This window comes from Mastacembelus armatus, chromosome 17 (assembly GCF_900324485.2).
Source record: "Mastacembelus armatus chromosome 17, fMasArm1.2, whole genome shotgun sequence".
NCBI lineage: Eukaryota > Metazoa > Chordata > Actinopteri > Synbranchiformes > Mastacembelidae > Mastacembelus > Mastacembelus armatus.
The window spans coordinates 597019-622860 of record NC_046649.1 but is presented as its reverse complement, the minus strand read 5'-3'; the positions used below and the strand labels follow the sequence as shown (position 1 = coordinate 622860).

The window sequence follows — 25842 nt, the reverse complement described above, 5'->3', positions numbered from 1 at the left end:
TACTTGTGAGGTGGGAGGAGAGGAAGAGAGGGGAAGGGAAAGAAAAGGGAGGGGGGGGGGATAGGGTGGGGGAGCTCAGTGCACCGATGGTCCTCGGGCAGTCTAGGCCTATAGCAGCATAACTAAGGGATGGTTCAGGGTTGCCTGAAGCCAGCCCTAACTATATGCTTTGTCAAAAAGGAAGGTTTTAAGTCTAGCCTTAAAAGTACAGAGAGTGTCTGCCTCCTGAACCCAGGCTGGGAGCTGGTTCCACAGGAGAGGAGCTTGATAACTAAAGGCTCTGCCTCCCAGTCTGCTTTTGGAAACTCTGGGAACCACAAGTAGACCTGCACTCTGTGGAGGTGAGAGCGAAGTGGTCTATTTGGATAATATGGTACTATGAGGTCTTTAAGGTATGAAGGAGCTTGATTATGAAGTGATTTGTATGCGAGAAGAAGGATTTTAAATTCAATTCTGTATTTTATAGGGAGCCAATGAAGAGAAGCCAATATAGGAGAAATATGATCTCTCTTGCTAGTTCCTGTCAGGACTCTGGCTGCGGCATTCTGGATTAACTGAAGGCTTTTAATGGAGATATTAGGACATCCAGATAGTAATGAGTTACAGTAATCTAGCCTTGAGGTAACAAATGCATGGACTAGTTTTTCTGCATCATTTTGAGACAGGATGTTCCTAATTTTGGCAATGTTGCGTAGGTGAAAGAATGCAGTTCTAGAGATTTGTTTTATGTGTGAGTTAAAGGACATGTCCTGGTCAAAAATAACTCCAAGGTTTTTTACAGTAGTGCTGGAGGCCAGGGCTATGCCATCTAGAGTAGCTATAATTCTAGAAAAGTTATTTCTGAGATTTTTTGGCCCAAATATAATGACTTCTGTTTTCTCTGAGTTTAAAAGTAAAAAGTTACTGGTCATCCAGGCCTTTATGTCAGTTAGACAGGCTTGAAGTCTGGTTAACTGGTTTGTGTTAACAGGTTTAATAGATAGATATAACTGAGTGTCATCTGCATAGCAGTGGTAATTAATAGAGTGCTTCCTAATGACATAGCCTAAAGGAAGCATGTACAGGGTGAACAGAATCGGTCCTAGCACAGAGCCTTGTGGAACTCCATAACTAACTTTTGTGCGTGTGGAAGGTTCATCATGGACATGAACAAACTGGAATCTGTCCGATAAATAGGATTGGAACCATTTTAACGCTGTTCCTCTGATACCAGTCACATGCTCCAGTCTCTGTAATAAGAGGTTGTCGTCACGTCATGCATCGTCATAACTGCGCAAATATAGTCCATCATATGCACACTACAGAATTCAAGTGGAAGTAGTAGGCCCCTGCTGGGTTTCACACAAGGAATCTTCCTGCTGTGAAGCAACAGTGCTAACCACGTTGAATTTCTCCTGGACAATAATAATTCCACCACTGCGGCTCATTATCATCAGGACTTTTGTAAATATTTGAGAGTTTTGACTTTAGTTTATCCCATACAGTATGTTTCAGTTAGTGGCTTTGTGTTAAGTTTGCCAAAACTTCAGCTGCCATGAGGCCTGTGTTAATCTAAAACTGTTCTGCTATCTTTTATTAAAGCTACAGGCACTGAACAGTTTTAATGACTGCACCGTACTGACATATGTTTTTATGTTCCACTGATGCCATGTGTATAATGTTATGTGCTTATTTTATACAGTTGTTTGTTTTTCTGACATATTTTACTGTTTGACCTCTACTTTTCTCAGGTCATGGGTTCCACTGCCTGTAGCCTTTCAACGTGCATGTAGCCACCGGTGTTGAGAGTCCAGCTTCGTCAGCAGTGAAGGTCATGTACCCCAAGACAAGACTGCAGATGGTATTTGAGCGACAGTGTGAGGATAAGATAAAACATAGCTAGAGCTGATCAGTGGGCAGCACCAGGCCCATGAAGCTGCTTTCACTGAACTTATTGAGTCCTGGATTTCAATAAGTGTCACATGTCCTGGTGGGGTACAGCTCCCGGCAGAGGGTGTTTGATAAGAGGGCTCTTCAAAATCCACATACAGCAACATAGAGGATGCATAGACAGAGAGGAAGAGCACCTGAAGAGGAGACAGCCTGTTAGCAAGCACTACACTGAGGCAGCATCCACACCGTCACCTGTGTACCCACCTGGCCACATAAGTGTACTGTTAAATGTAAAGTTGGTGTTTGTACAAGGATGAAGTAGTCCACTAAAAACACATCAGTTCCAGTTTGCAGGTCACTATTTTCTTCAAGGACACATTCACTTATCACACTATAAAGTTTCTTCTGTTGTTGCTAACCCATGACTGCCAACATCCAGATGCTGGTGCAACACTGTTCTGCACAAAACTTGGACTGCAATAGCAAAACATTCCTACTGTATATGAACCCATACTCCAGTCATGTCCGCACTTTGAGAGTCAGTAAAGTTGCACACCCAGTCAGGTTTCTTTCGTTTGGTTTACAGTGTCAGTTGATTAATCCACTGCACCAAAATGTGCTTGTGTACAGAACTTTGAAAAGCTTTAGGCTACCCATTCTGTTGGTAAGTGCAGTGAGTCTGTATACCAGTCCTGTTTCTCAGAAATTAGTGAGCCAATAATAAAAACAGAGCAAAGAGTGAAGTGTTTATTCTATTCTGTCATAACGCAAAAACCTATGAAACTTAATTCTCATCTACAGTCAGTTACAGTATATGGTTTTTATGAGCCCTTCTTACAACAAGAACAATGGGAGAAACTGAACTGCTTTTGAAATTCCAAACTAGTGCCATTACCTTCAAGTGTCAGGTCGCAGAGCACAACGGTGATAACATTTATAAAATTATTTCAACCCAAAATGTGAAGGGAGGCTTGTGCACGTTGTATGCTTCAACCATTTTTTTAATATACTTTCTACTGAACAATGTAGATATAAAAAATGAAAAAGCAGGGACATGTCAATGTAGTGTGCAAATCTGCAGTAACAGTTTAACACCTGAGTTTAACTCACAAATAACCCATGCAGTAGCACTAGCACATCCAACAAGTGGTAAAACCAACACATTTTAAAAGAACGGCAGTTATGTCTTGTGTAACAAATCCCCATATGACTTATAGAACCAGGGTTTTAATCAGCAGTTTGTAGGTTATTCACCAACTGCAGGACCTCTGAAAGTCCTGCCACTTGAATAACTCGTTCAGGAGACAGGTGCCCTCTGCACTTTGCACATGAGTCTCCTGCCTGCAGCATCATGTTTACACACTGACGACATCCAATCAATGATCGGCAGCACTGAGCCAACATTGGCTCTGTCATTGTACCTGTAATGAAATAAAGATATAGCACTGTAAATGTGAGAAAATCTAGTTTCCTTGTTCCATTACACTTATGGACTCATGGAAGTGTACAACATTGTATTGTATGATAAATGTTAATTCAACTACTTATAATTTTGCAACAACTGAGTCTTTAGAGCTCTATTTCATTGAACCACTGATGACCTGTATGCTGGTTGTATACATTAGTCCAATGACTTCAGACCAATTATCTCAAATGTTACCATATTTAGTGACATAATCATGTTATTCTTAGTGGGAGATTTTAATACCATACTGGACTATATTCCATTTTCAATTTTAGGGCTGATAGGATAGAATAGGCCTAAAAATTAATTTACCAGATGTTCCAGCTGTGGGAACAATCGTTTGTCCTGCAGTACATTAAAATTACACTACATTTAACAGTACACTTATGTGGCATGAATGTATGTGGCCTCAGTGTAGTGCTTGACAACAGGCTGTCTCCTCTTCAGGTGCTCTTCCTCTCTGTCTATGCAACCTCTATGTTGCTGTATGTGGATTTTGAAGAGCCCTCTTATCAAACACCCTCTGGCGGGAGCTGTACCTCACCAGGACTTCAGGTCATGTAATGCACTTGTTGAAACCAGGATAAGACCTGATTATAATGAGCCGCAGTGGTGGAAAGTAACAAAGTACATTTACTCAAGTTCTGCACTTAAGTACAAAAAGTAACAGCTTCAAAACATAAGCATTTGTACTTTTCCTCAAGTAACATTTTAATGAAGGACTTTAACTTGTAACAGAGTATTTCTACACTGTGATATTATTACTTTAAGAGTCCCGAGTATTTTTTCCACCACTGATGAGCAGCTAAACAGGCAGGATGAAGCTAACAGCTAAATGGCTAACGTACCTTAGCACGGGCTCGGTGTGTGTCAGCACCGTGTAGACTCACACTGTCCGTGTCCGCCCGCGGATTTAAAATGTTTGGGTTCTGGTTCATTAAAAGTCACCGTGTGTGTCCCGAGACCAGCTGCTGGTGGAAGTGTCCAGGAGTTAGCGAGACTGTTGTCATAAAATTATCAGGGTTCCTACTGTGAAAGTCCTAGTGACTGGCCCCGCCCCCTGACTTCCTTTATCCTTATTTCATTGTCTAAGGTAGGACTTGGATATTGAGAACACGTGACAACCGTTTGCGTGATACCAAGTTACTCCAAGAAACAACAGCGTAAAAAAGGCATTACCCAAAGTCTATTTTACATATGAATAATGAATTGCACTTCATGCACGGACCCGGTCCCTCGACTTTTTCCAGTAAACTTTGAGCAGCGTTGGACCGCAGCATTTTCGTTTATTTTCAAGAGTAACTCCATTTTAAGCACTCTTATCTTGCGAAGAATGACCTCTTCATTATTTTCCATTCTGCTTTCCGCTGCTTCCACCATCTCGTTCTCTGCGATCTTACCTGGTTTGCTGCGCGAACCGGGCATATTCAATAAACCTCGAAATAGGACGATTATTTAATCAAACTTGCCTTAAAACAGTCCCTATTCTTTTAGTTATGTAAAATCATGAGAGAATGCGTTTGTTTAAACAAATATTAACAATTCAGTATGGAGACCAGTCAGAGACGTCTTCACATGTTGCCAACCAAGCCCACCAGAGCATCTAACACCCCCCGATCCAGACGAAGAGGCACTTTAGGTTCGCTGACCCGAAGCTCGCCTCCAAAACACCCAGTATCGTGGAGTATTGACAGCCGGTCTGAGCGAAACTGCATTAAACTATGCTACACTCGCCTTTCTCTGTTTTCTGAATCAGCTAGTGACTCATTTACTGCCGCACTAAATTTTCCAAATTATCTCCGCTTGTTAAGTAATTACAGTTGCTAGTTTTATTTTACTAGAGCAAATGATCAAACTACATGCCACTTTGACTACTGTGGAATGCAGACGCACCTATGGGGGCTTCATATAAGATAAAGGAAGTAACTGGCCTTAGTTTGCTCAAGCGACCCCCACCCAGAACACATAGAAGACAGTTGGCACTAACAACTCCATATAAGGTAATATCATAAATTCCTTTTGGTGGGGCGCTGCCCAACAGTTTAAACATTGTATAGTTTCCATCTATTGTTTAGATCTCTCTGCCTGCATGTGTGAGTGGATCTCCGGAGACGTCTCTGTACTTTTATAATAAACCGGTGTGCCGATTCCTAACTTACACTCCGTCCTCTTTTATCTCTCCATTAATGAACTTGGGTGAAGGTCACAAGGTCTGACTTTTCAACACTACTAACAATTAAAATTCTTTGTTAGGGAAATGCTTTATTCTTTTCATTCTGTTTCAATTGTTTACATATAATCCTACACCTATTTTCCTATACGTGTTCATTTTGTAATTTATGATGACATAGATGCAGATAGCTTCTCACCAACTGTGCCTGACAACTGTTTGACCCTGTTTAACCCCATTCTGTCAGACAAATGGTGAATCACTGTTTAACCTTATTTTGTGACTTATCTTAACAAATGGTTGACCGCTGACTAGGGTTCAATGATTTGACAGATCTGTGATGGACTGGTGACCTGTCCATCTGTACCCCTGCCTTCCACCCAAAAGAGAGCTGGGATAGGCTCCAGCAGATCCCCGTGACCCTGGTTAAGGAATAAGCGGGTATAGATAATGAATGGATGGATGGATGGATTTGACAGATGGTTGAAACTGCTCTCATCCCAGGAAGCCTTTCTTCATACCACCTGAACTATAAAATGCTCAGTTTGACTGGGCCTAGCAGTCAACGTCCTGATGTCCAGATGACTATTTCAACAATAGCATTGCATATTAGCAGGGCTTTATACTGCATCTATAACCTTTTATCAATTGAAAATATTTGGTGCATCTTAAAACGAAAAATATGAAAACGAAGACCCCAGACTGTTTAGCAGTTAGAAGCCTATATCAGACTGATGGGACAACATCCATCCATTATCTATACCCACTTATTCCTATTTAGGGTCACAGGGATCTGCTAGAGCATATCCCAGCTCGCTTCTGGTGAAAGGCAGAGGTACACCCTGGCGAGATTGCCTGTCCATCACAGGGCCACATATAGACAAACAACCATACGTGCTCACACTCCTATGGGAAATTTAGAATCTCCAATCAACCTGATATAGATGTTTTTGAAATGTGAGAGGAAATGGGAGAAAACCCACACAAGCACAGTGAGAACATGGAAACTCCTCACAGAAAGGGCCCTGCCAGGTTTAAAACCAGGAGCCCTCTTGCTGTGAAGCAACTGTACTATCCATGGTAAACATGGGCCTGTCCCAACTTTTGTGAGATGTGTTGCTGCCATCAAGTATAAAATTACCTTATTTTTTTCTTGAAATGGTACATTTTCTCAGTTAAAACATTTGATATGTTTTCTATGTTCTGTTGTTAATAAAATATGTGTGCAAATCATTGCATGCTGTTTTTATGTAGAAAATTACACAGGTCTCAGTGTTGACTTAGGTCATTCCTTCATCATATAGTGGTATCCAACTCTTTAATTTGAGTTAGACATCATGGTCTGTATTCTGACAGTGTTGAAATGTTAAAATGTGGTAACATGCTGTTTTCTTACCTTTACACAAAAATGATGGAAGCAGACCACTGTATTATATTGCTGTTGGCAGTGTAATCAGAGTTTTCAAGTTGTATGTAATGTTGCTTGATTTGGTCAATGCTGTTTAAGATAAGCATACTGCTGTGTATGACTCCACTAAAATACAGTCCCATAGTTTATTTGTGGAAACAGCTTTTTATGACCTGAAATTTTTAACAAATGACCAAATGGTGAAGGAAAAGGAGGAAAACATGAAAATTCAGAAAGTGCTCATGGGTTTTATCAGAAGATATGAACAAATGACCAATATGATCATTAAGGTGTAAGGACTTGTTAGCTTGTCTTTCCTTACATATTGTTAATATTGAATCCCACACAGTTATAACTGTTATATAATTTAAGTGTGATGCATTGTCTCCACATTAAAATACTTAAATACAACAGAAATATGAATTTTGATGATATGGTACTACACAGTTAAACTTTTTGTTGTTTTATATATGTTGATTAGCTTAGCTCACCTGTGCTGATACCATACTTGAGTGTGTCTCGACAGTCCACCAGTATCTGATCCAGAGTTTCTGGTTGGTCTGGCAGGTCCAGACTGAAGCCCTCCAATCCCTCCTTCAGCTGGTGTGGATAGTGGAAGTCCAGGACCTACTAAACAGGGAGTAGTGCAATGTGTCTTATATTTATTAATATACATGCACATTCAATACATATTTTCCAAATCTAAATGAAAATCTCACTTTTTGTAACGTATGTTACGTATTGGGGTTGTATCCAAAATTATTTACTCTGCCCCATTATTACAAATTTATGTTTTCATTGGACTGTACTGCTGAGTCATTGTTTGTCTCTATGTGTCATCGTGCATGACATTCCTAGCAAAGTAATTCAACGTTTTACAAAACTGGCACATGTCCAGGCACAGAATGGCTGGTATGACATTTCCTGGTGAGTTGTTCTCTCACAGTTTCTCTGTGTCTGCCAGTCTGGTTTTAATTTTTGCATTGAATTTAAATACCAACAAATGGAACTATGTCATTTCATAATAAAATGTCCAGCAGAATTAATTATAAATGTGACTGAACTGCATGTTGAGGATTCACACAAAACAGTCCTGATTAGGACCATAATTAGGAATAAGCGGGTATAGATAATGGATGGATAGATGGTTGGATGGATGGATATTGTTATAGATAAAACTATTCAACAGTTTGTAAAGTAGTTAATAAAAAATTGCATTTGCATATGTTAGAACCCAAAGGCACCAAAGAATTAAACAGGTAGCACATAAAGACTGAAGTAAAAATAAGAACTAAGACATGAATAGACTGACAGTTGACACTAGAATGACAAAAAGTATAATTAGTTCCATGTCTGCTATAGTATATACACCTCCAGTCTAAAGTTTGGGTAGACTTCCCCATTCAGTCAAATAAGACGGCTATTGTACTGCATAAATAGTCACTTTTAATTTAGATACATTTCACTGATAATACTTTGCGAGTAAGGGTTATACTTGTAATGTGAACACATTGACAAACCTGTGAATAGACACTGTTGGAAGCGATGCTTGACATAAATTTATTTAATTTTCTAAAGGATTATTGGACTTTATTATTAGCTTAGTGTGTTATATAAGTGTCAAAGAGAAATTACATGACCAATAAAGGTAAATTTGTGTCCTTTAAACATTTGACATCATTTTGAAAGCCATGGAGCACTTAATGAACCTATTAATTTTATTTTGACTAACTAAAAGATATAAAGTAATGTTAAGAATATTCAAAACATTATGAAACGTCTTAATAGTTTTGCTCCTTTCCAAAACAATTTTGGGAAAGGCCAAACTCCCATCCTCCAAAGCAGAGGTTGGTGGTATTGAACCTACACTGGTTAATCGCCATGAAAAAATCAGTACATGAAGAAGAAGGGGTTCACGATGGGCGGAGTTAAAAGGAGGAAGTTGCACCACAACAACAGGGATCCGACACAAACATATACTTTATAGGCTGTTTGTAGATATGGATTTGATGTTCCTGGTGTTTATTTCATAAATGCATGAGGTAAAAGTTTTTCTTTGATTTGTGTAAAAAGAAAGTTTTAGAGGTGTTAAGATTGTGTTAGCTTTGTCCAGTCCGTTGTTAGCTTAGCTTAGGCTCTTAAATTTTTTGAGCTAGAATCGTTGAGTTTATTTAACAGGTTAGCTTATATTTTTGTGTGACACTTTGTATGTCATAGGGAATACTGTTTCTGGCTGATGTTCAGCAGTTGTCCAAATAAAAATTACACTACGTTAACTAGCCGCTAGCTCGCTAGCTGTTATTACATCGTCACTCTACGTTACACTAACATTACTCGGTGCTACATTGATGCTGCATGGAAGCCAATTAGCATTAACAGACTAATTGCATTAACAGCATTAACAGTGTCTGACAGACTCACAGTGCTAAGAAGGTTTAAGAAATGTTGCATCACAGCTGTCGCTCCAGTCACATTTTGTACTGGAATTGGACGTCCCCTTTAGTCTCAGTATTGCTTTAATACATTTTTCGACAGACCTATTGTTTTTTTCCTCTTGTAATTTATGAAAGTATGTCTTGAAAGAATGACTTGTAAGTTACAGTCAATCTACAATGCAAGATCATCTGACAGTCGATCACTATGTACAAGTATATTTTCTGCACAAAGGGGTCTAATCTCTTTCTTTTTCAGAGCTGTTTTTTTGGTCCAAAACAATATAAGTTATACATACACATCTCTTTACTTTATACAATACTGCAATTGACTTTGAGATTTTTAACTTGATGTAGTTTATATTAATTGAGCTTTCCAACTCAATTTATAATGAATAAAAGCTCCCATAATTTTGATTTCAAGCACTCTTTCAACTGCAATATCATTTACAATAAATCTACTATGTGAGCTTATTTTGCAATTTCCAGTGAAAGTTTATTCCTTTTACACCATTTCTTAAAGACTGCCAAATCCCTCTCTACTATCACCAATAGCTGTTCCAGGTTTACGCCAGAGCAAATCTGGAACAGAAAGAAATGTTGTCATCACCAATGACACCAAACTGTGATTTTTATGTGTGGTATAAAAAATGTGGGTTCACGAATATTTCAATGCATTATTGACATAGATAATGTCTGAAGATGAAAAATAGCAAGTTTTGATTTGTATGAGACTTGTGACAGTGTGTATTTTTCCTCTTTCAGCTAAATAGTGTTTATGTGAAGGTAAATACTGTTGAGAAACACTATGGAGGAGACAAGTCGGGAGGCGGTTGCCACTGCAGTGCAACGTGTGGCAGGAATGCTGCAGAGATCAGACCAGCTGGACAAAGTTGAGCAGTACAGAAGAAGAGAGTCCCGAAAAAAGGCCTCTGTCGAAGCTAGGCTAAAGGTGATGTGTTAACAGACCGTGCAACATAGTTCACTACTCATTTACATTACACATAGGTCTATCAACATCCACTTTGTTAGTAAAATATCAAATATGAAAACTCAAAAGTTCACATGAAGTGTCAAAGTGTTCTAAAACCCAGAGCTAATTGTTTTAAATTATAATTATTGTTGATTCATTTTTAGCTTTGTTCATTTTCTAAAATTCAAAATTCTCTTTCTAGAATTGTTTCATATGGTCTCCTATTTTTTGTCTATGTTAGTTTCATCTCATCAGGATCACCATTGTGACCCTCTCAATCCCAGTTTTTTTTTTTCTTTTTAAGTCTTGATTGAATTTTGGAGGCTTCTGCATTACACCTCCATCATGTTTTGAGTATTCACAATTTTGTGACAACAGACATATGTCACACTGTAATAGTCTCCCGATCTGATGAACAGTAGTTCTGTTTTCCAGATAGCATGTCAGCTAAGCTGGTGTTTTCTTTTTACCATTTGTAAGCAGTTTATTATTATAGTAGAGATTGTTTGTATGTAATTAGCCCTCCTGTAACTAATAATGATTTCAGGTGCAGTAAGATATTTTACTTAGTAATGTGATACATAGTTAATTAAAACATGTATCATCCTAATGTTTTAATTGACACAGAAGAATATTATTAATAAAAATGCAAACCTCAACAGCAATATCTGTCTGTTGACGGGCCCTATTGTCCTTCAGGCAGCCATCCAGTCCCAGCTGGATGGGGTTCGCACTGGACTCACCCAGCTGCACAGTGCTCTGCTGGATGTCAAAGACATTCAGAACTCCTTAGCTGACGTGAGTAAAGACTGGAGGCAGAGCATCAACACCATAGAGAGCCTGAAAGATGTCAAGGATGCTGTAGTTCAACACAGTCAGCTGGCATCTGCTGTGGAAAACCTTAAAAACATATTCTCTGGTAAGTTTAGTTAAACCTGCACTACCGGATAAAGGTTTTAGAACACCCCCATTTTTCCAGTTTTTAATGATATTTAGGTAGTTCAAGTTCAGTGAATAACCTGGAATGGTACAAAGGTAAGTGGTAAACTGCCAGAGGTGAAAAAAATATTTAGGCTGCTAAAAACTGAAAAATAATATACATTTCAGCGTTATACAAAAGGCCTTTTTAAGGGAAGAAGAAATGGGGTAACAACATGGAAGTGTTCTGCGGGAATGGAAGTAAACTATTTTGGCTAATTACTCTCTGTATAAAGTCAGTGCTGGAAGAGAATATGTTACTAGACCCTCCTACACAATATTTGGACAGTATTGCTCTCTGAATGGAAAGAAAAAGGCAATTAACAAAGGACAGCTCAGACAGCTCATCATAACCCTTAAAAGTGTAGGCCTTTAGAGTAATTGCAAAGCAAGCTAAGCTCTCTGTAAGGACAGTTTCCTACAACATCAAAAGGCATTTGGAAGCTGGTGGACACTCTTGACAGGTAGAGGTCTGGCAGCCCCAAAGTCTCCAGACTTGAACCCCATCAAGCTGCTTTGGGATGGACTGGACAGAAAGGTGAAAGCAAAGCAACCTACAAATGCAACACATTTGTGGGAATGTCTGCAACAGTTTTGGGAAGAACTTTTCAAACAATATTTAATATCCGTTGCAGAGAGAATGCCACAAGTGTGTCTGTCTGTTATACAGTTGTACTTTTAAATTTAAAAGCTATAAATGATGCAGAAAACTGTTTATAAGGAAAGTGGTCAGACATTATATTTAGTGATTGCAGTTGTCATTATGATAATAAAAAGGCAGACATGTTTTGCATCTTCACTTAAATTTTGAGCAAAGTAACCAGATACAGTTGGCCAATTTTTGCAAAATATAAGTAAAAAATTTAGACAAAATTTTCTTAATCAAAATAATTCCATGATTTCTTTTTTTATGTCCAAATGTTAATTTTTCTATGCTTTACTTTCAGATTAAGATTGAGTTGTTCTATAACTTTTGACTCGTAGTGTACATAAAAGATGTCGGCAACTGTCTGTGTCAGTGTAATATTACTATAGAAACATCTCAAACTTCAGACAGGTTGGAAATCAAAATATCCACAATCTTTGACTCAAACCTATCATATGGTGAAAAAGGTCTGGGGTCTCATTTATAAAACTGTACATACAAACCTTACTAAACATGTACATGTACATAGAAGTGTACACATGTACATGTGTCTATATACCAAAAATGGCATGTGCCAAAAATTATTCAAACTTCAAATTCAATTTCATCCATCCATTATCTATACCCACTTATTCCTTAACCAGGGCCATAGGATCTGCTGGAGCCTATCCCAGCTCTCTTTTGGGTGAAAGGCAGGGGTACACTCTGGACAGGTCACCAGTCCATTGCAGGGCCATGTTTTTGGACTGTGGGAGGAAACCGGAGTACCCGGAGAAAACCCACGTAAACACAGGGAGAACATGCAAATTCCACACAGAAAGGCTGGATTGCGAAACCGGGACCTTCTTGCTGTGAGGCAACGGTGCTAACCACTCATCCACCGTGCTGCCCAATTCAACTTCAATTGAATTCAATTCAGTTTTACTTGTATAGCGCCAAATCACAATACAGTCATCTCAAGGCACTTTACAAAAAAACCAAAAACCAAACAAATCCCGTATGAGGAAGCACTTGGCGACAATGGAGAAGAAAAACTCCCTTTAACTTTGTCAAAGAGGAAGGTTTTAAGTCTAGCCTTAAAAGTACAGAGAGTACAAAGAGTGTCTGCCTCCTGAACCCAGGAGGAGCTGGTTCCACAGGAGGAGCTTGATAGCTAAAGGCTCTGCCGCCCATTCTTAGTTTTGGAAACTCTGGGAACCACAAGTAGACCTGCACTCTTAGAGTGATAATATGGTACTATGAGGTCTTTAAGGTATGAAGGAGCCTGATCATGAAGGGATTGGCTATGCTATCTGAAGTAGCTATATTGTGCCTGGACTCGTTTTTCTGCATCATTTTGAGACAGGATATTCCTAATTTTGGCAATATTGCACAAGTGAAAGAAGGCAGTTCTAGAGATTTGTTTTGTGTGAATTAAAGCACATATCCTGGTCAAAAATACCTCCAAGGTTTTAGGTACTGGCCTCACAGTAGTGCTGGAGGTCAAGGCTATACCATCTAAAGTAGCTATATTGTTAGAAAAGCTGTTTCTGAGGTTTTTAGGCCCAAATCCAACTTCTGTTTTCTCTGAATTTAAAAGTAGAAAGTTACTGGTCATCCAGGCCTTTATGTCCTTTAGGCATGTCTGTAGTCTGGCTACCTGATTTGTGTTATCAGGTTTCACAGATAGATGCAGCTGAGTCTCATCTGCATAGCAGTGGTAATTAATAGAGTGCTTTTAAATAACATTGCATGGAAGGAAGCATGTATAAGGTGAACAGAATCGGTCCTAGCACAGAACCTTTTGGTACTCCATAACTAACTTTTGTGCGCGTGGAATGTTCATCATGAACGTGAACAAATTGGAGTCTGTCCACTAAATAAGACTGGAATCATTTTAACGCTTTTCCTTTGATTCCAATCACATGCTCCAGTCTCTGTAATAAGATGTTGTGGTCAATAGTGTCAAATGCAGCACTAAGGTCTAGCAGGACAAGTACAGAGATGAGTCCATTATCTGAGGCTAAGAGAAGATTGTTGGTGACTTTTAACAGTGCTGTTTCTGTACTATGGTGTGCTCTAAATCCTGATTGAAATGTCTGTGGAGATTCTCAGTTGTCAAGGTGAAGGTGAAGGGTTCAGACATAACTTATCTTCAATCTACCAGGCTGCCCTTTCATCTGTTCCTAGAAAATTAAGGAACACATCCAATATCTATTCCTGTGACCCTGGTTAAGGAATAAGCAGGTATAGATAATGAATGGATGGATGGACATCCAATATTTTCCATGGAGGACACACTCTTGGTGAATCTGAGGGGTCACATGAGTCTACCATTAGATCATATTGACCATCACCTGAGCTCACTTCTTTTGTTTAACTTACGAGCCTATTCAGGTTAGGTGTGAAGTGAAACTAACTTAGGAGGATGGGTCTAATGACTCTCACCTGATTTACATAGCTCACCTAATGAGCCTATGGGTCTAGGCGTGTAGTGAATCCAACCTGAAAGATAAATTGGAGAGCCCATACCAGCTTTCTCTTAGACTAATGAAGCCACTTGGATGAGTGGTGAAACGTTTCAACCAAAAAACTAGAAGTCCAGTTGCCATGATTCAACCTTTAGCCTATCTTTAAATTGTTCATTTTTGTGTAAATCATAGACTACCTAGAATTGTGTGCGTGTGAATCAGCCTCAAGTTTTGTCCTATACTTTCCCATTTTTAATCAATAGTCCAATAGTCAATGCAAAGCACCTCGTGAAGGCTAATCTGCATGTTAATGAGTCTGGCCTGCAATTTCATCACTGTGAATCACAGTGACAGGTGAAGAACAAAGAAACCTAACTTCTCACACACTGAGATAGAGACGGTTGTATGGAATGGGGAGGTGGAAACCAACATGATTTGGTGGCCACAGCAGCGGGATCAGTAATCAAAAGACGCAGAGCCAACATGTTACTGCTGCTATTATTGTATGAATGGCAGAACTTTAGTAAGATGTAGTGTACATTGACATTGGACCACTTTTTCTTCTCTTTTACCAACAAGACCAAAGTGTAATAAGCGTGCACACGTTTCTTCATGCTGCTTATGTGCTGAAAAGTTAATGCCAGAAAGTGATTACAGTCTAAAAGACTGCGCACAGCCTATTAAAGTTGCCGGAGGCACACTGTTTCTCTGCATACAACTGATTTTGTCAGGATCAAATAATAAATTTAAAAAATAGTTACCACATGTGTTCCTATGCCATGACGGTATATACAGTATCTCACAGAAGTGAGTACACCCCTCACAGTATTGCAATCACTTATTTCATATTACAAATTTTATTTAATTGACATAAGTTTGAGAAACCTGTTTTCACTTTGACATTAGTTTTTTTTGTCAAAAAGCCAAACCTTTTAAAAATCTTTAAAAGAGTAAAACATCCAAGGGGGTTGTGAGGAAATAAGATGGCAGGACCCAAGTGCAGGGTTAAGAAAAAAACAACCGTCTTTATTGAGACCAGAGTATTGCCTGAGAAGCTTTGCCTGTGGAACCAGCGATCTTTCGTTATTAACCCTCTGGGGTATAAGGGTGTTTTGGGGCCCCAGACAAGTTTTGACATGCCCTGACATTTTTAAGTCACTCAAATAAGGCCATAAAACACATACTTTGGTCCACAAGACTTTTGAGAACTGGATCTTGTAGCCCAGAGTGTTTGCTTCAAAATTATGTGAAAATCATCTTGTTCGCTTATTCACAGAAAACACTGATTTAAATTTTCTAAGACACTTTTTGTTTAGAAAAGACATATGCAAGAAGGCATGCCTGATCATGAATAATCATGTGATTCACCTGAGAAGACAAAGACCCGCATAATGAGCGGCATAATGAGCGTTTCAGTCAGGAATGTGGCTGAGAGGGAATTACTCGTCAGGGATTATATCCTCTGCTGGGACTCAAATGCTAACGTTCATCATCTGAGTCGCGTTTTTCCTCTGATGAGAAACTAAACTCTTTGTCACTGTCCGGAACCATCCGAAGTGCTTCTTCATCCGCGTAGCGTGCCATCATCCAAACGCGCAGAAAAGTGTAATGAAGCTTGATGTTTTGTGCCATTTCTCGGGAGTGTGTACATAATTACCTGGCTCACCTCAGATTATTTCCATATGAACAGTACGCTCAGTGCGAGGCGGAATCACGTTAGCTATAATGACATAAGACAGGAGAAACCGTACCACTCCTTACTTTCATAGGGATTAGATAAAAAGAGATTGTTTTCATCTTGAATTGTTTCATTTAAAAGTAGACATTTCAAACTTTCTATACATATATTTCTCATGTCTTTGAGGCAAGTTTTTGCTGAGATTCAGGTTTTTTAATTATATGTCTGTGAAGAGAGAACCAATTTTGATTTAATATTTGAATTGGATTTTACAAGAAGGTGTTGAAATAAACATTACTCACTGCAAGCACAAATAACACTGCTGGATTTATTCTTCATGACAATGTGCATCAAACATATGCTATTAAGTAAAAGTAATTTTGTGTGAGGCATCAATTCACACAATTGCTCCTTGCACATTCAATTTTCTACAGTCTGATTTCATTTCTCCACCTCACCATCTGTACCATCAAATTCCCCTTGTCTCCAGAAGGGGAATATATCCAGCTTGAGTCAGGTCTTGTGTACAGGTGTGCACATTCACTCGTCACGTTTGGTTTTTATAGATGACAGACTGCATGGGAAATAATGTATGCCCCTTTCAGGGCCCATTTTGTTCATATGCAACGTTCATAAATGAGGCCCCTGCCTACTCATGGATGAAATTCTCTCCTGCTTTCTTTTTACACTTGGTACTCTGTGTGTCTTTGTCACTTTGTTGTGTGTATAGTACCAGAAATTGTAGCAGAGACACAGCAGCTGATAGAGCAGGGAGAGCTGCTGCAGGCCCATAGGAAGCTGATGGAGCTTGAATGTTCACGTGATGACCTCATGTATGAGCAATACCGTATGGATAGCAAGAACACCAGTGACATGAGCCTCATCTCCATCTACTTTGAAGATGTGAGTTCAAGTCATTTCATGTGAAGTATTAGTGTTGTAACATAACTATAAAACATCTAAGCATCACTGACTGACTTTTTCTCACTCCCGATACCCGATCCTTTACAGATACCTACACTTTTTTTTCCAAGAAAGGAAATTGATCTCATACCAGTACAGTTGATTTTTCATGTAGTTTAAATCATCTATTTAAATAAGATATCATGTATTTTTGAGATGATTTGGTCTTAAACCAGATAGTTCCTCTGTCTGACAAACAGTATAGCTATGTTCTAAGACATTATTATGTAATAACATAATTCAAAGATGGAAGCAGTAATTTTTTAAATGTCTTTCTGTTCATTTCCAGGTTCAGGGGTTGTCAGATGAGCTGGCTAAACAGTTATGGATGGTATTGCAGAGGTCCATGGTAACAGTTCGTCGTGATCCTACCATGCTGGTGTCAGTGGTTCGTATAATTGAACGTGAGGAGAAGATTGATCGGCGTATGGTTGATCGTAAGAAGCAGACTGCTTTCATTCCACCTGGGAGACCCAAACGGTGGAAGGACAAGATGTTTGAGGTAAGAAAATTGTATTACTCTTTAAATCCTCAAGGTTATGAAGATTTAGACAGTTAAGGTTAGGAATATAATGAAAATAAAGTTGGTAATGTTTTTGTTTGTTGTTCTTTCAAAGTTACTCTAGCTTGTCTCATATACTTGTATGTCCCCTAGATTTAGAACCCTTGTTTTTTCATTGCCCTAAATTCTCCTGTATTTAATTATAACTCTTAATTTCTTCCTCCCTTTATTTGACCCTCATCTAACTTATACTTTTGATCTTTTCTTTCTACATTCACCTCATTCATTTCTGTCCTTGTGTCCATTCAGCTCTTTTTCCTTGACTTCTAACTTTTTTTGATCTGGTTCACCTTCTAATTGCCCCTCTAACCCACTTAAGCTCCTCCTTCTGCCTGGATGTCTGGCATCTAGACGCACACAAAAACATCACTAAAATTTACATGTCAGTCAAGTCTTGTATTTTGCTATGAACACTCAATGTTGTAAGGATGTAAAATTATGGCATTCATTATTAATAGATTTTCTGTGGAATAGATATGGTGTTGAAGTTTTAGTTTTTTTTGTTTGTTTTGTAGTTATCTGCTCAGGTGTACAGGCCTGGCTCCTAAAATCATCAGCATTTCCTGATGTCTTTGATTTTTTTCTCTTGCAGGTGCTCGAGGGTACGGTCAGCACCCGCATTGAAGGCACCCAGGCAGTGACGAGAGAGGCTGATAAAATGTGGCTTGTACGTCTTCTTGAAATAACCAGGAAATATGTTCTGGATGACCTCATTGTTGTCAAGAATCTAATGGTGCAGTGCTTTCCCCCACACTATAACACTTTCAACAGGTAACAGTTACAAAATGCAAAATTAATTACTTTGTTTTTCTGTCAGCACAGAGCAGATCCCTAACATGAATGTGGAATGTGTGTTTTTATACCTGCCCCAAGCGCATTCCTTTCACTTTCAGATGGAGCAATTGAAACTGTATTGCACTTTTGTAAAACATTTTTGAGGAAATGGTACCTGAATAATCATAATAGTGGCCAAAGGAAGCAATAGGTAGGTGTCCATTCTTTGGTTGCAGCTTCTGGATGGAGCCAACATTCTGATGTCTTTGCTGTAGATCCTGGTGGTGTGAATCAGTGAGACAGTGTCTCACTCAGTCATGGTGTACAGCTTGATGTCGTCCATGTACAGGAATTGGCTGATGGTTGCTCCGTTTCGTAGTCGGTATTCGTAGCCAGTCTTAGTGATGACCTGGCTGAGGGGGTTCAGGTGAAGGTGAAGGTTCTTAGGGCCCTGTTGATGTTGTATATCTCCAAGCATTCCAGGATCCATGTGTGAGGCATTGAGTCGTAGGCTTTCTTTTAGTCAATCCAGGCAGTGCACAGATCTGTCTGGCCTTACAGTCTCAAGTGACTGCTTTATCTACCACAAGTTGATCTCCTCTTGTGTTCTTAACCATTCCTTTCTGGGCCCCACTCATGTATTGAGGCATGTGCTTGCACATCTTAGGTATGATGCCTGACAGGAGAGAGAGGTTATCGGACAGTAGTTGGATGGGACTGCTCTGTTTTGGGGGTCCTTCAGAATCAGGAACATCCTGCCTTCAGGTAGCCATTCATCATGGGTCCCATCCATTAGCAGCTGGTTCATTTGAGCTACTAGGCACTCATGGAATGCAATTAACTTCTTTAGTCAGTAGGTGTGGATCATGTCAGACCACAGTGCTATCCAGTTCTTCATACTTGAGATCCTTTCTTCATCTGTCATGGCAATGCTTACTGGGTCCTGTTCAGGGAGATTGCTGTGGTCTGGTCTCAGGTCCACTAGCCACTGAGCATTGGTGTTACGTGATGCCTCCTTCTCCCAGGTTTTTCCATTATTGTTCTAGCCTTGGTGGGTCTGCTCGCATGTTACTACCCTGCCACACTTTGGATGGTTTGGTGGAGAGCACCTTATTTATTCTCCTTGCTTCTATTTCTCTGGTGTACGTCTTCAGGCATGTAACCAGGGTTGTGAGTCGTTGATTGGCAGTCTCTAGGGCCACAGGTATGGACAGCTTGTTGTACTTCTTACCCAGCTGTTTCTTCATCCCATCTCTCTGCAGTTCTTCTTGTTGGCTAACTTCTCTCTTTGTTGCCCTTATTTTTACCTCCAACCTCTTTCTCCATGAAGGATACTGCTCCTTAATAGTGGTGTATATCAGCCTGTTGGTCTCAGTGATGGTCACAGTGGCATTTGTCTGTAATGCTGCATTCACATCTTCTAGTAGATTTTCAGAGTACATCACTTAGTCTTGTTAACCGGCTGCAAAGATTCCAGGTGCCCAGCTTACTCATGATCTTCAATCTTAGGTCAGCTGCTCTTCCCTTAGGTTCAACATCCTCTTCATATAACCCCTCTCCCTGGAGTTACTCATGTAGTAGCATTCCAAAAGTTCTCTATTCTTAGCCCTTCTCCATGAATGTTGTGTTCCAGTAGCCCACTTCTCCATCAGATTGCCCTAATTCCCCAGGACCTGACATGGACCTTCTTGACCTGGGCGATGGCCAAGCCGGTATAGATCATTAAACAAAGACAAACAGAGTAAATAAAAAATGCAGTTTATAAATGATGATTTCCTTTATTAAGGGGAAAAAGCTGGTCAAATGTGGGGGCTCAAACTAATTAATTTTTTTAATTTAATACCAACATATTAGCTGTAATTACTTTTTGGCAAGGAGAATAACTTTATTTTACTGGTTATACTGGGTGTTTACTGGTACTTACAGAGAATAGTCTACAGCAACAAAATGCTGTAGTCAGTAGAATGATTTCAAAATGAAATGATATGATTTTCAATTGCATATCTAGTCCACATCAGAATTGTTACAGTACACTGTTCAAATATAAAAGGCCATATACACAAAACATAAATTAAGGAAAAGTTTTACATGGCTTGTGAAAGTGCTGTAACCAGTAAAACAGGCTACAGAGGAAAGAAATCAACATATGCCACAGACAAATCACAGATTGTCACCTCCATCCAGGAGCTGCAACTGAAGAATCCACACCTACCTACTGCTTCCTTTGGCTGCTATTATTATTAGTCAGTTACCATTTCCAACTGAAAAAAAACGAAACTGAAAAATAGAAAAATGAAACAGAAAAAGAAAATTTAAACTATAAAATCAGACTTGAATTGAAAAATGAATTACTTTCAATGTCCTCATCTTTGTTCAGTTCTTATAGACTCATATCTCATTACATAAAAAAAAAGTCGCAGAGGAGAGAAAATCAAAGTACACAAAGACAATGTAAATCCCTAGCCATGCATATTAAACAATGAATGACATTTTGTTAATGCTGATGAAATGTCAAAAAAAAAGCTCTAGTGGTGATTTTAAAACAAAAGTTTCATTGGGAGAACATAGGCTTCTGAAAGCAGTGCTTCCTTGATGTAAGAAATCGGTCAGTGATCAGAATAAACATAATGTGGCACATACAGTAGTAAAATAGCCTCATCTCTGTAATGAGCTCATGTGTTCATTTTGACTGAACTGCACAGCAAGATATATAACCTATATCATTTTCCACTGTTAACTGCAGTGTTCATAGTTCAGCAGGCCAACCTTCCTTGCTTCTGTCTGGTAGGAGTTATAGATTATAGATTTGCATTAACAGACAATCACAGAAATCCCTTTTTTTCTTGCTCCCTGTATTTTCAAACTAAGTCATGTTTAAGGACCTCATTATATTATATAACTTTAGTTATAGTGTTTCACTCTGCTTTTAATCTTATGTGAGGTTTCACAATCTATCTGTGCTTAAAGAAATATTTTGTAACTTAAAATGTAAATAAGAACACATTTTCTCTTTATTGACTGACAAAGCAGCTACAGTATCACACACTCTTGCAATGTCAATGATTCTCAGCGACTGCACCTCAGGTCTGCAGTACTTCAGTAAAGTTAGAAAGATATTTTTATTCCACCTGTAGAAAGACAGAAAAGTTTAACTTTATCCAACTGAGCTGTACTCGGTGCTGGACAAACTATGTGTTAGTGTAAGTTGAGCACCACCTAGCACATGCCATGCTGCTGTACAAATGAAGAACAGTTGCAGTATAACTGACAACTTACCCTGTCAGAGTGTGACATTTGAACCGCTACAACTGTACATTTCTGCAGATTAGTGTTGAATGAATTGGAAAAGGATACCACAAAGTTCCAAATTTAACAATATGTTAAATTGAACTATAGGGTTTTGTTCAACAGTTTCACTACCAACTGATGAAAACCTCCAAAAATCCAAGTATTCAGTTATGCATTAATTCCACTATCATTTAGTATCATTGAGATATGTATCTGCTTACAAGTATGTGTGTGTGTGTTTTAGATTTTTCAGTCTCTACCACAATGCCGTGTCCAGTCGTGTTAATGAACTGGCTGCTGAGGACTTGGAGGCCAATGAGATTGTGTCTCTGCTAACGTGGGTCCTTAACACATATAAAAGGTACACACACACAAGCACAGACAGTGACAAGCTTGGTGCCATTATTTTTGGGACATTCAGGTGGAATCAGGTGTGACAGCAGAGATGAAGATTAACAGTTACTTATTTTAACATGTACTGAAGAAAATATGCATTAAAATGGACACATCATGGATTTTCCTAGTTTTACATGGGTTTACTATGATTATATATGCCTAGGGGCCAGACACCTTTTGGTTCATTTTTCCCTCCAGTGACATTTCAGACACTGATTCTTTTTTTGAAGTGGTTGGCTATATAGTCAAAATAAATAAGAGAAAAAATGGTATATATGATAAGAGGAAAAAACACATGCACAATATAAAGAGAAATGTACACTGTGCCTTGCAGCTTTCTCCGTCTACGTATAGGGAGTTTTCCCTATGGTAGCCCTAAGATGAAACGATGAAGAAAAGAATGAGCATATATTTAAGCTGCCTGTGTATGTTTTATTATCTGCAGGTCCTCACTATACATTTTAAACGTATGTATAGAGCCCACTGTATGGAGATCCCCACAGTTGTGGATTTAATCAGAATCCATATCAGCAATTTCTTTTCAGTATAAACAGGACATGATGTGAAATTTTTCTCCATCATTTGTACAGTAGTGATTGTAACAGATAAAAATAATTTTGTGTGTTTTCTGCTGTCTAATCTGTGCAACTACTGTTTTAGGTGTAGGATAATGAATCAAAATGCACAGTCCCAGTTTGTATAGTTAGGTGCCAGAACCTCAGAAACATCAATAAAATTCAAGATTAGGACAACACTCCACCAAAGTGTCTTCCTCACTGTGTACACTGGCAACAGATATTATAACAGCAATTTATATTTGATAACTGACACTTTATTTGACCTTTTCACTACCAATCCCACTGATTTCAGTATTTCAGCCACATTAAGTTGCAGTTTTTTAATTTCACTGGTGCATCTACATCCTAAATTGCAGTCAGCTGTTGCAACTCATTCAAATGCAATTGTCCAGAAGGCATGAATAATCATGCTTTCCAAAATGTCAAGATACGTCTTTAAAGGAGTAAGACTTAATGTATTTACTGATACTATACTATCGCTGGCTCACAGAATCTAAGAGACATCTGCAGATAGAACTGATCTCCGTGTGTCTGCATGTGTATATTTTTAGTGTGGAGATGATGGGCCACCCAGAACTCTGTTCAGAGTGTGACATCAACCAGCTGGAGCCTCTGCTGCCTCAGGATGTGGTAGATGACCTGCTCAACAAATATGTCAAAACTTTTACAGTAAGCACCACATACATACAGAAATATGCCTGTAGTCAACTTTTTTTTTACAGACACTGACTGGTGCTTCCATATGTAGCAGGGTGTCCGCGGATCCTTAAAAAGTCTTAAAAAGTCTTAAATTCCATATTATAAAACTAAGGCCTTAATTAGCATTAAAATGTCTTAAATTCACGTTTCAGAGGTCTTAAAATGAAATCTAACCGACCCCATAAAGAAGATTTTATTTTCATCTTGAAATCAATTTGAAAGCCTTTCGCGTATTTGTTACGCAGAACGAAATAGGCGGAACCAACTAAAATACGTGTTTGAGGGGAGTTTATTTAACACATCCTTTCCGGCAGCTGCGTGAACTGCGGGAAAGTTTCAGCATTACTCTTTTGCCATGGGTAAATGTAAATTTAATGACAATTGGTTACAAAACCCTAATTTTGCGCCGTGGTTAAGTCCAGTTAATGGCAACGTGTTCGAGGTCCGGTGCAGGTTGTGCAAAAAAATGTAAAACTCGGAACAATGGGTATGAAAGCTTTGGAGACCCACATGCAGTGTGAATAAGACAAAGCGGCTGTCGGAAAACACGTGGCATTTTATTTTTGTTTTACTCAATAAATCAAATGGTGTGTAAACAGTTTACATCAATAAACAGTGTGTTATGGTAATTGGTTGTATTGTGGGATGTTTTGTTTTATTTCTACAAAATTGGTCTTAAATTTCATTCAGCGTGGTATTAAAAAGGTCTTAAAAAGTCTTAAAAGTCTTAAAAAGGTCTTAAAAAGGTCTTAAAAAGTCTTAAATCTAGCTCTTAGAAACCTGCAGATACCCTGTGTAGGCTGATGAGATATGAATGACAAAACACCCAGCTACCAAAAAGGGTTCTTCTGATTCCTGACTGCTCTCCAAGGTGGGCATAGAAGAGCAGCTTTAATAATTGGAGTAAAAGAAACTACAGTAAATACACAATTTCTCAGTGTTATCCTCCTTGAGTACTAAAGTGCATAAAACAAAGTACAAAATGGGCAAGTACAAAAGTACAAGGAAAAGAGGATACAAATAAGAGTGCAAAAAAAAACTTCAGTGGGTTCCTGAGACAGCAGAAATACCACGTCAAACATCAGAAAAACACATTCTGGCATTAACATGAGAAATACTAAACATGTATTCAAATACAGTTACTACCTAATAATAACAACATCAACTGTACTTACAATGCTCACTTTTGCTAGCTTGCACTGGTACATAAAGCGGATGGATTGGATTCCAGCTTCAAGCTGGCAGTTCAACTAATAGCACATTTAAAGTACAAACTGTGGTCTTTTATTATATTCTGTGCAAAATAACTGTGCAACCCACTGTTGCTCTATAGTGCCTAGCTTAGCTGTGTTGAGGTGGCACAAGGGATTATTGTCAGGTATGACCATAAATTTTGAACCAAGCGGATAGCCCCTGAATTTTTCTGCAACCGCCCATTTAAGACCGAGCAGTTCCAGTTTCACACTGCTGTTATTACGGTCGTTCTATTCAGCATTGCGCAGCTTCCTACTGGCAAACACCATCACTCTTTTGTATTGTATTGTGATGATCACTGAGGACTCTCCATCGGTGCACGTTAATTTCTGTAGAGACACAGTACTCCCAGTTAGTACGGTGCTATCCTAACATTAATCCATGGATCAGTAGTGACATTAAAGACTTCCTGGACCCGAAGAAGAGGGCTTTCCAGGACAGGGATAAGGAGAAGCTGAGGAGTATACAACGGGAGCTCAAAAAGACACTGAGGCGAGCTAAGGTAGAGTACAAGAATAATTTGGAAAAACAGCTGGAGAACAGTAATACCAGGAGGGTGTGGAGGGGGTAAGGACCATCACTGGCTACAAACTGAACAACTTTCAGTCTTTGGATGGTGATGTGGATAAAGCTAATACCTTCGACCAGTATTACATCAGGTTTGACAATGTGGCTACTTCCACCTACAACTCTACAGCTACTCGCTCCACCACTACCCCAAATGTTCTTCCCTCCACCTCTGAAGCTCCTCATTATACCTCATTTCTGTGTCTGCTCCCTCCACCTCTGCTGCTGCTCCCACCACTATTATTACCTTTATGGCTGTTCCTGCCATCGGTGGCTCCCCTCCCTGACGTCATGGGTTATGGACTATTTGACTATTTCTAGGACACTTGAATGCAACACTGGGGCTCCACTGTTCTTGCTCCTTTTCTGTTCACGGTCTACACATCAGACTTTAGGTATAACTCAGAGTCTTGCCACATTCAGAAGTATTCTGATGATACGGCTGTTGTGACATGTGTGCACGGTGGACAGGAGGGGAAGTACAGGGACTTAATGGAGACCTTCACTGACTGGAGCAAAAAAAAAAAAAAACTATCTTCTGAACACCACCAAGACTAAGGAGCTGGTGGTGGATTTTAGGAGATCAAAATCAGATCATGCCAGTCAGTCTGCATTGATGGACAGGAGATAGAGACTGTGCAGACCTTCAAGTACCTCGGGGTGGTACTGGACAAAAAACTGGAGTGGTC

General features: G+C 39.1%; 1 protein-coding gene and 1 long non-coding RNA gene across 4 annotated transcripts in view; one reads left to right on the top strand and one right to left on the bottom strand.

Annotated features, from left to right (window-relative positions):
- Positions 1-2605: 2605 nt before the first annotated feature.
- On the bottom strand, positions 2606-4597 carry LOC113133774 (uncharacterized). Its single transcript, XR_003296014.2, has 2 exons — positions 4186-4597; positions 2606-3293 (listed from the first exon to the last, which is right to left on the bottom strand). It is a non-coding gene; the product is annotated as an uncharacterized LOC113133774 (long non-coding RNA).
- Positions 4598-8823: 4226 nt separating this feature from the next.
- exoc3 (exocyst complex component 3) overlaps positions 8824-25842 on the top strand; it is a 33028-nt gene continuing 16009 nt past the window's right edge. The window contains exons 1-8 of one of the 3 annotated variants that reach the window (XM_026314268.1): positions 8824-8957; positions 10113-10299; positions 11020-11239; positions 16803-16975; positions 17325-17537; positions 18190-18368; positions 21904-22020; positions 23185-23302. In XM_026314268.1, coding sequence (XP_026170053.1) covers positions 10156-10299; positions 11020-11239; positions 16803-16975; positions 17325-17537; positions 18190-18368; positions 21904-22020; positions 23185-23302 — 1164 coding nt within the window. In that variant the 5' untranslated portion in view covers positions 8824-8957; positions 10113-10155. Of the gene's footprint in view, positions 8958-10112; positions 10300-11019; positions 11240-16802; positions 16976-17324; positions 17538-18189; positions 18369-21903; positions 22021-23184; positions 23303-25842 lie in introns of those variants that run through there. The other 2 variants (XM_026314270.1, XM_026314269.1) reach the window with 2 other exon arrangements.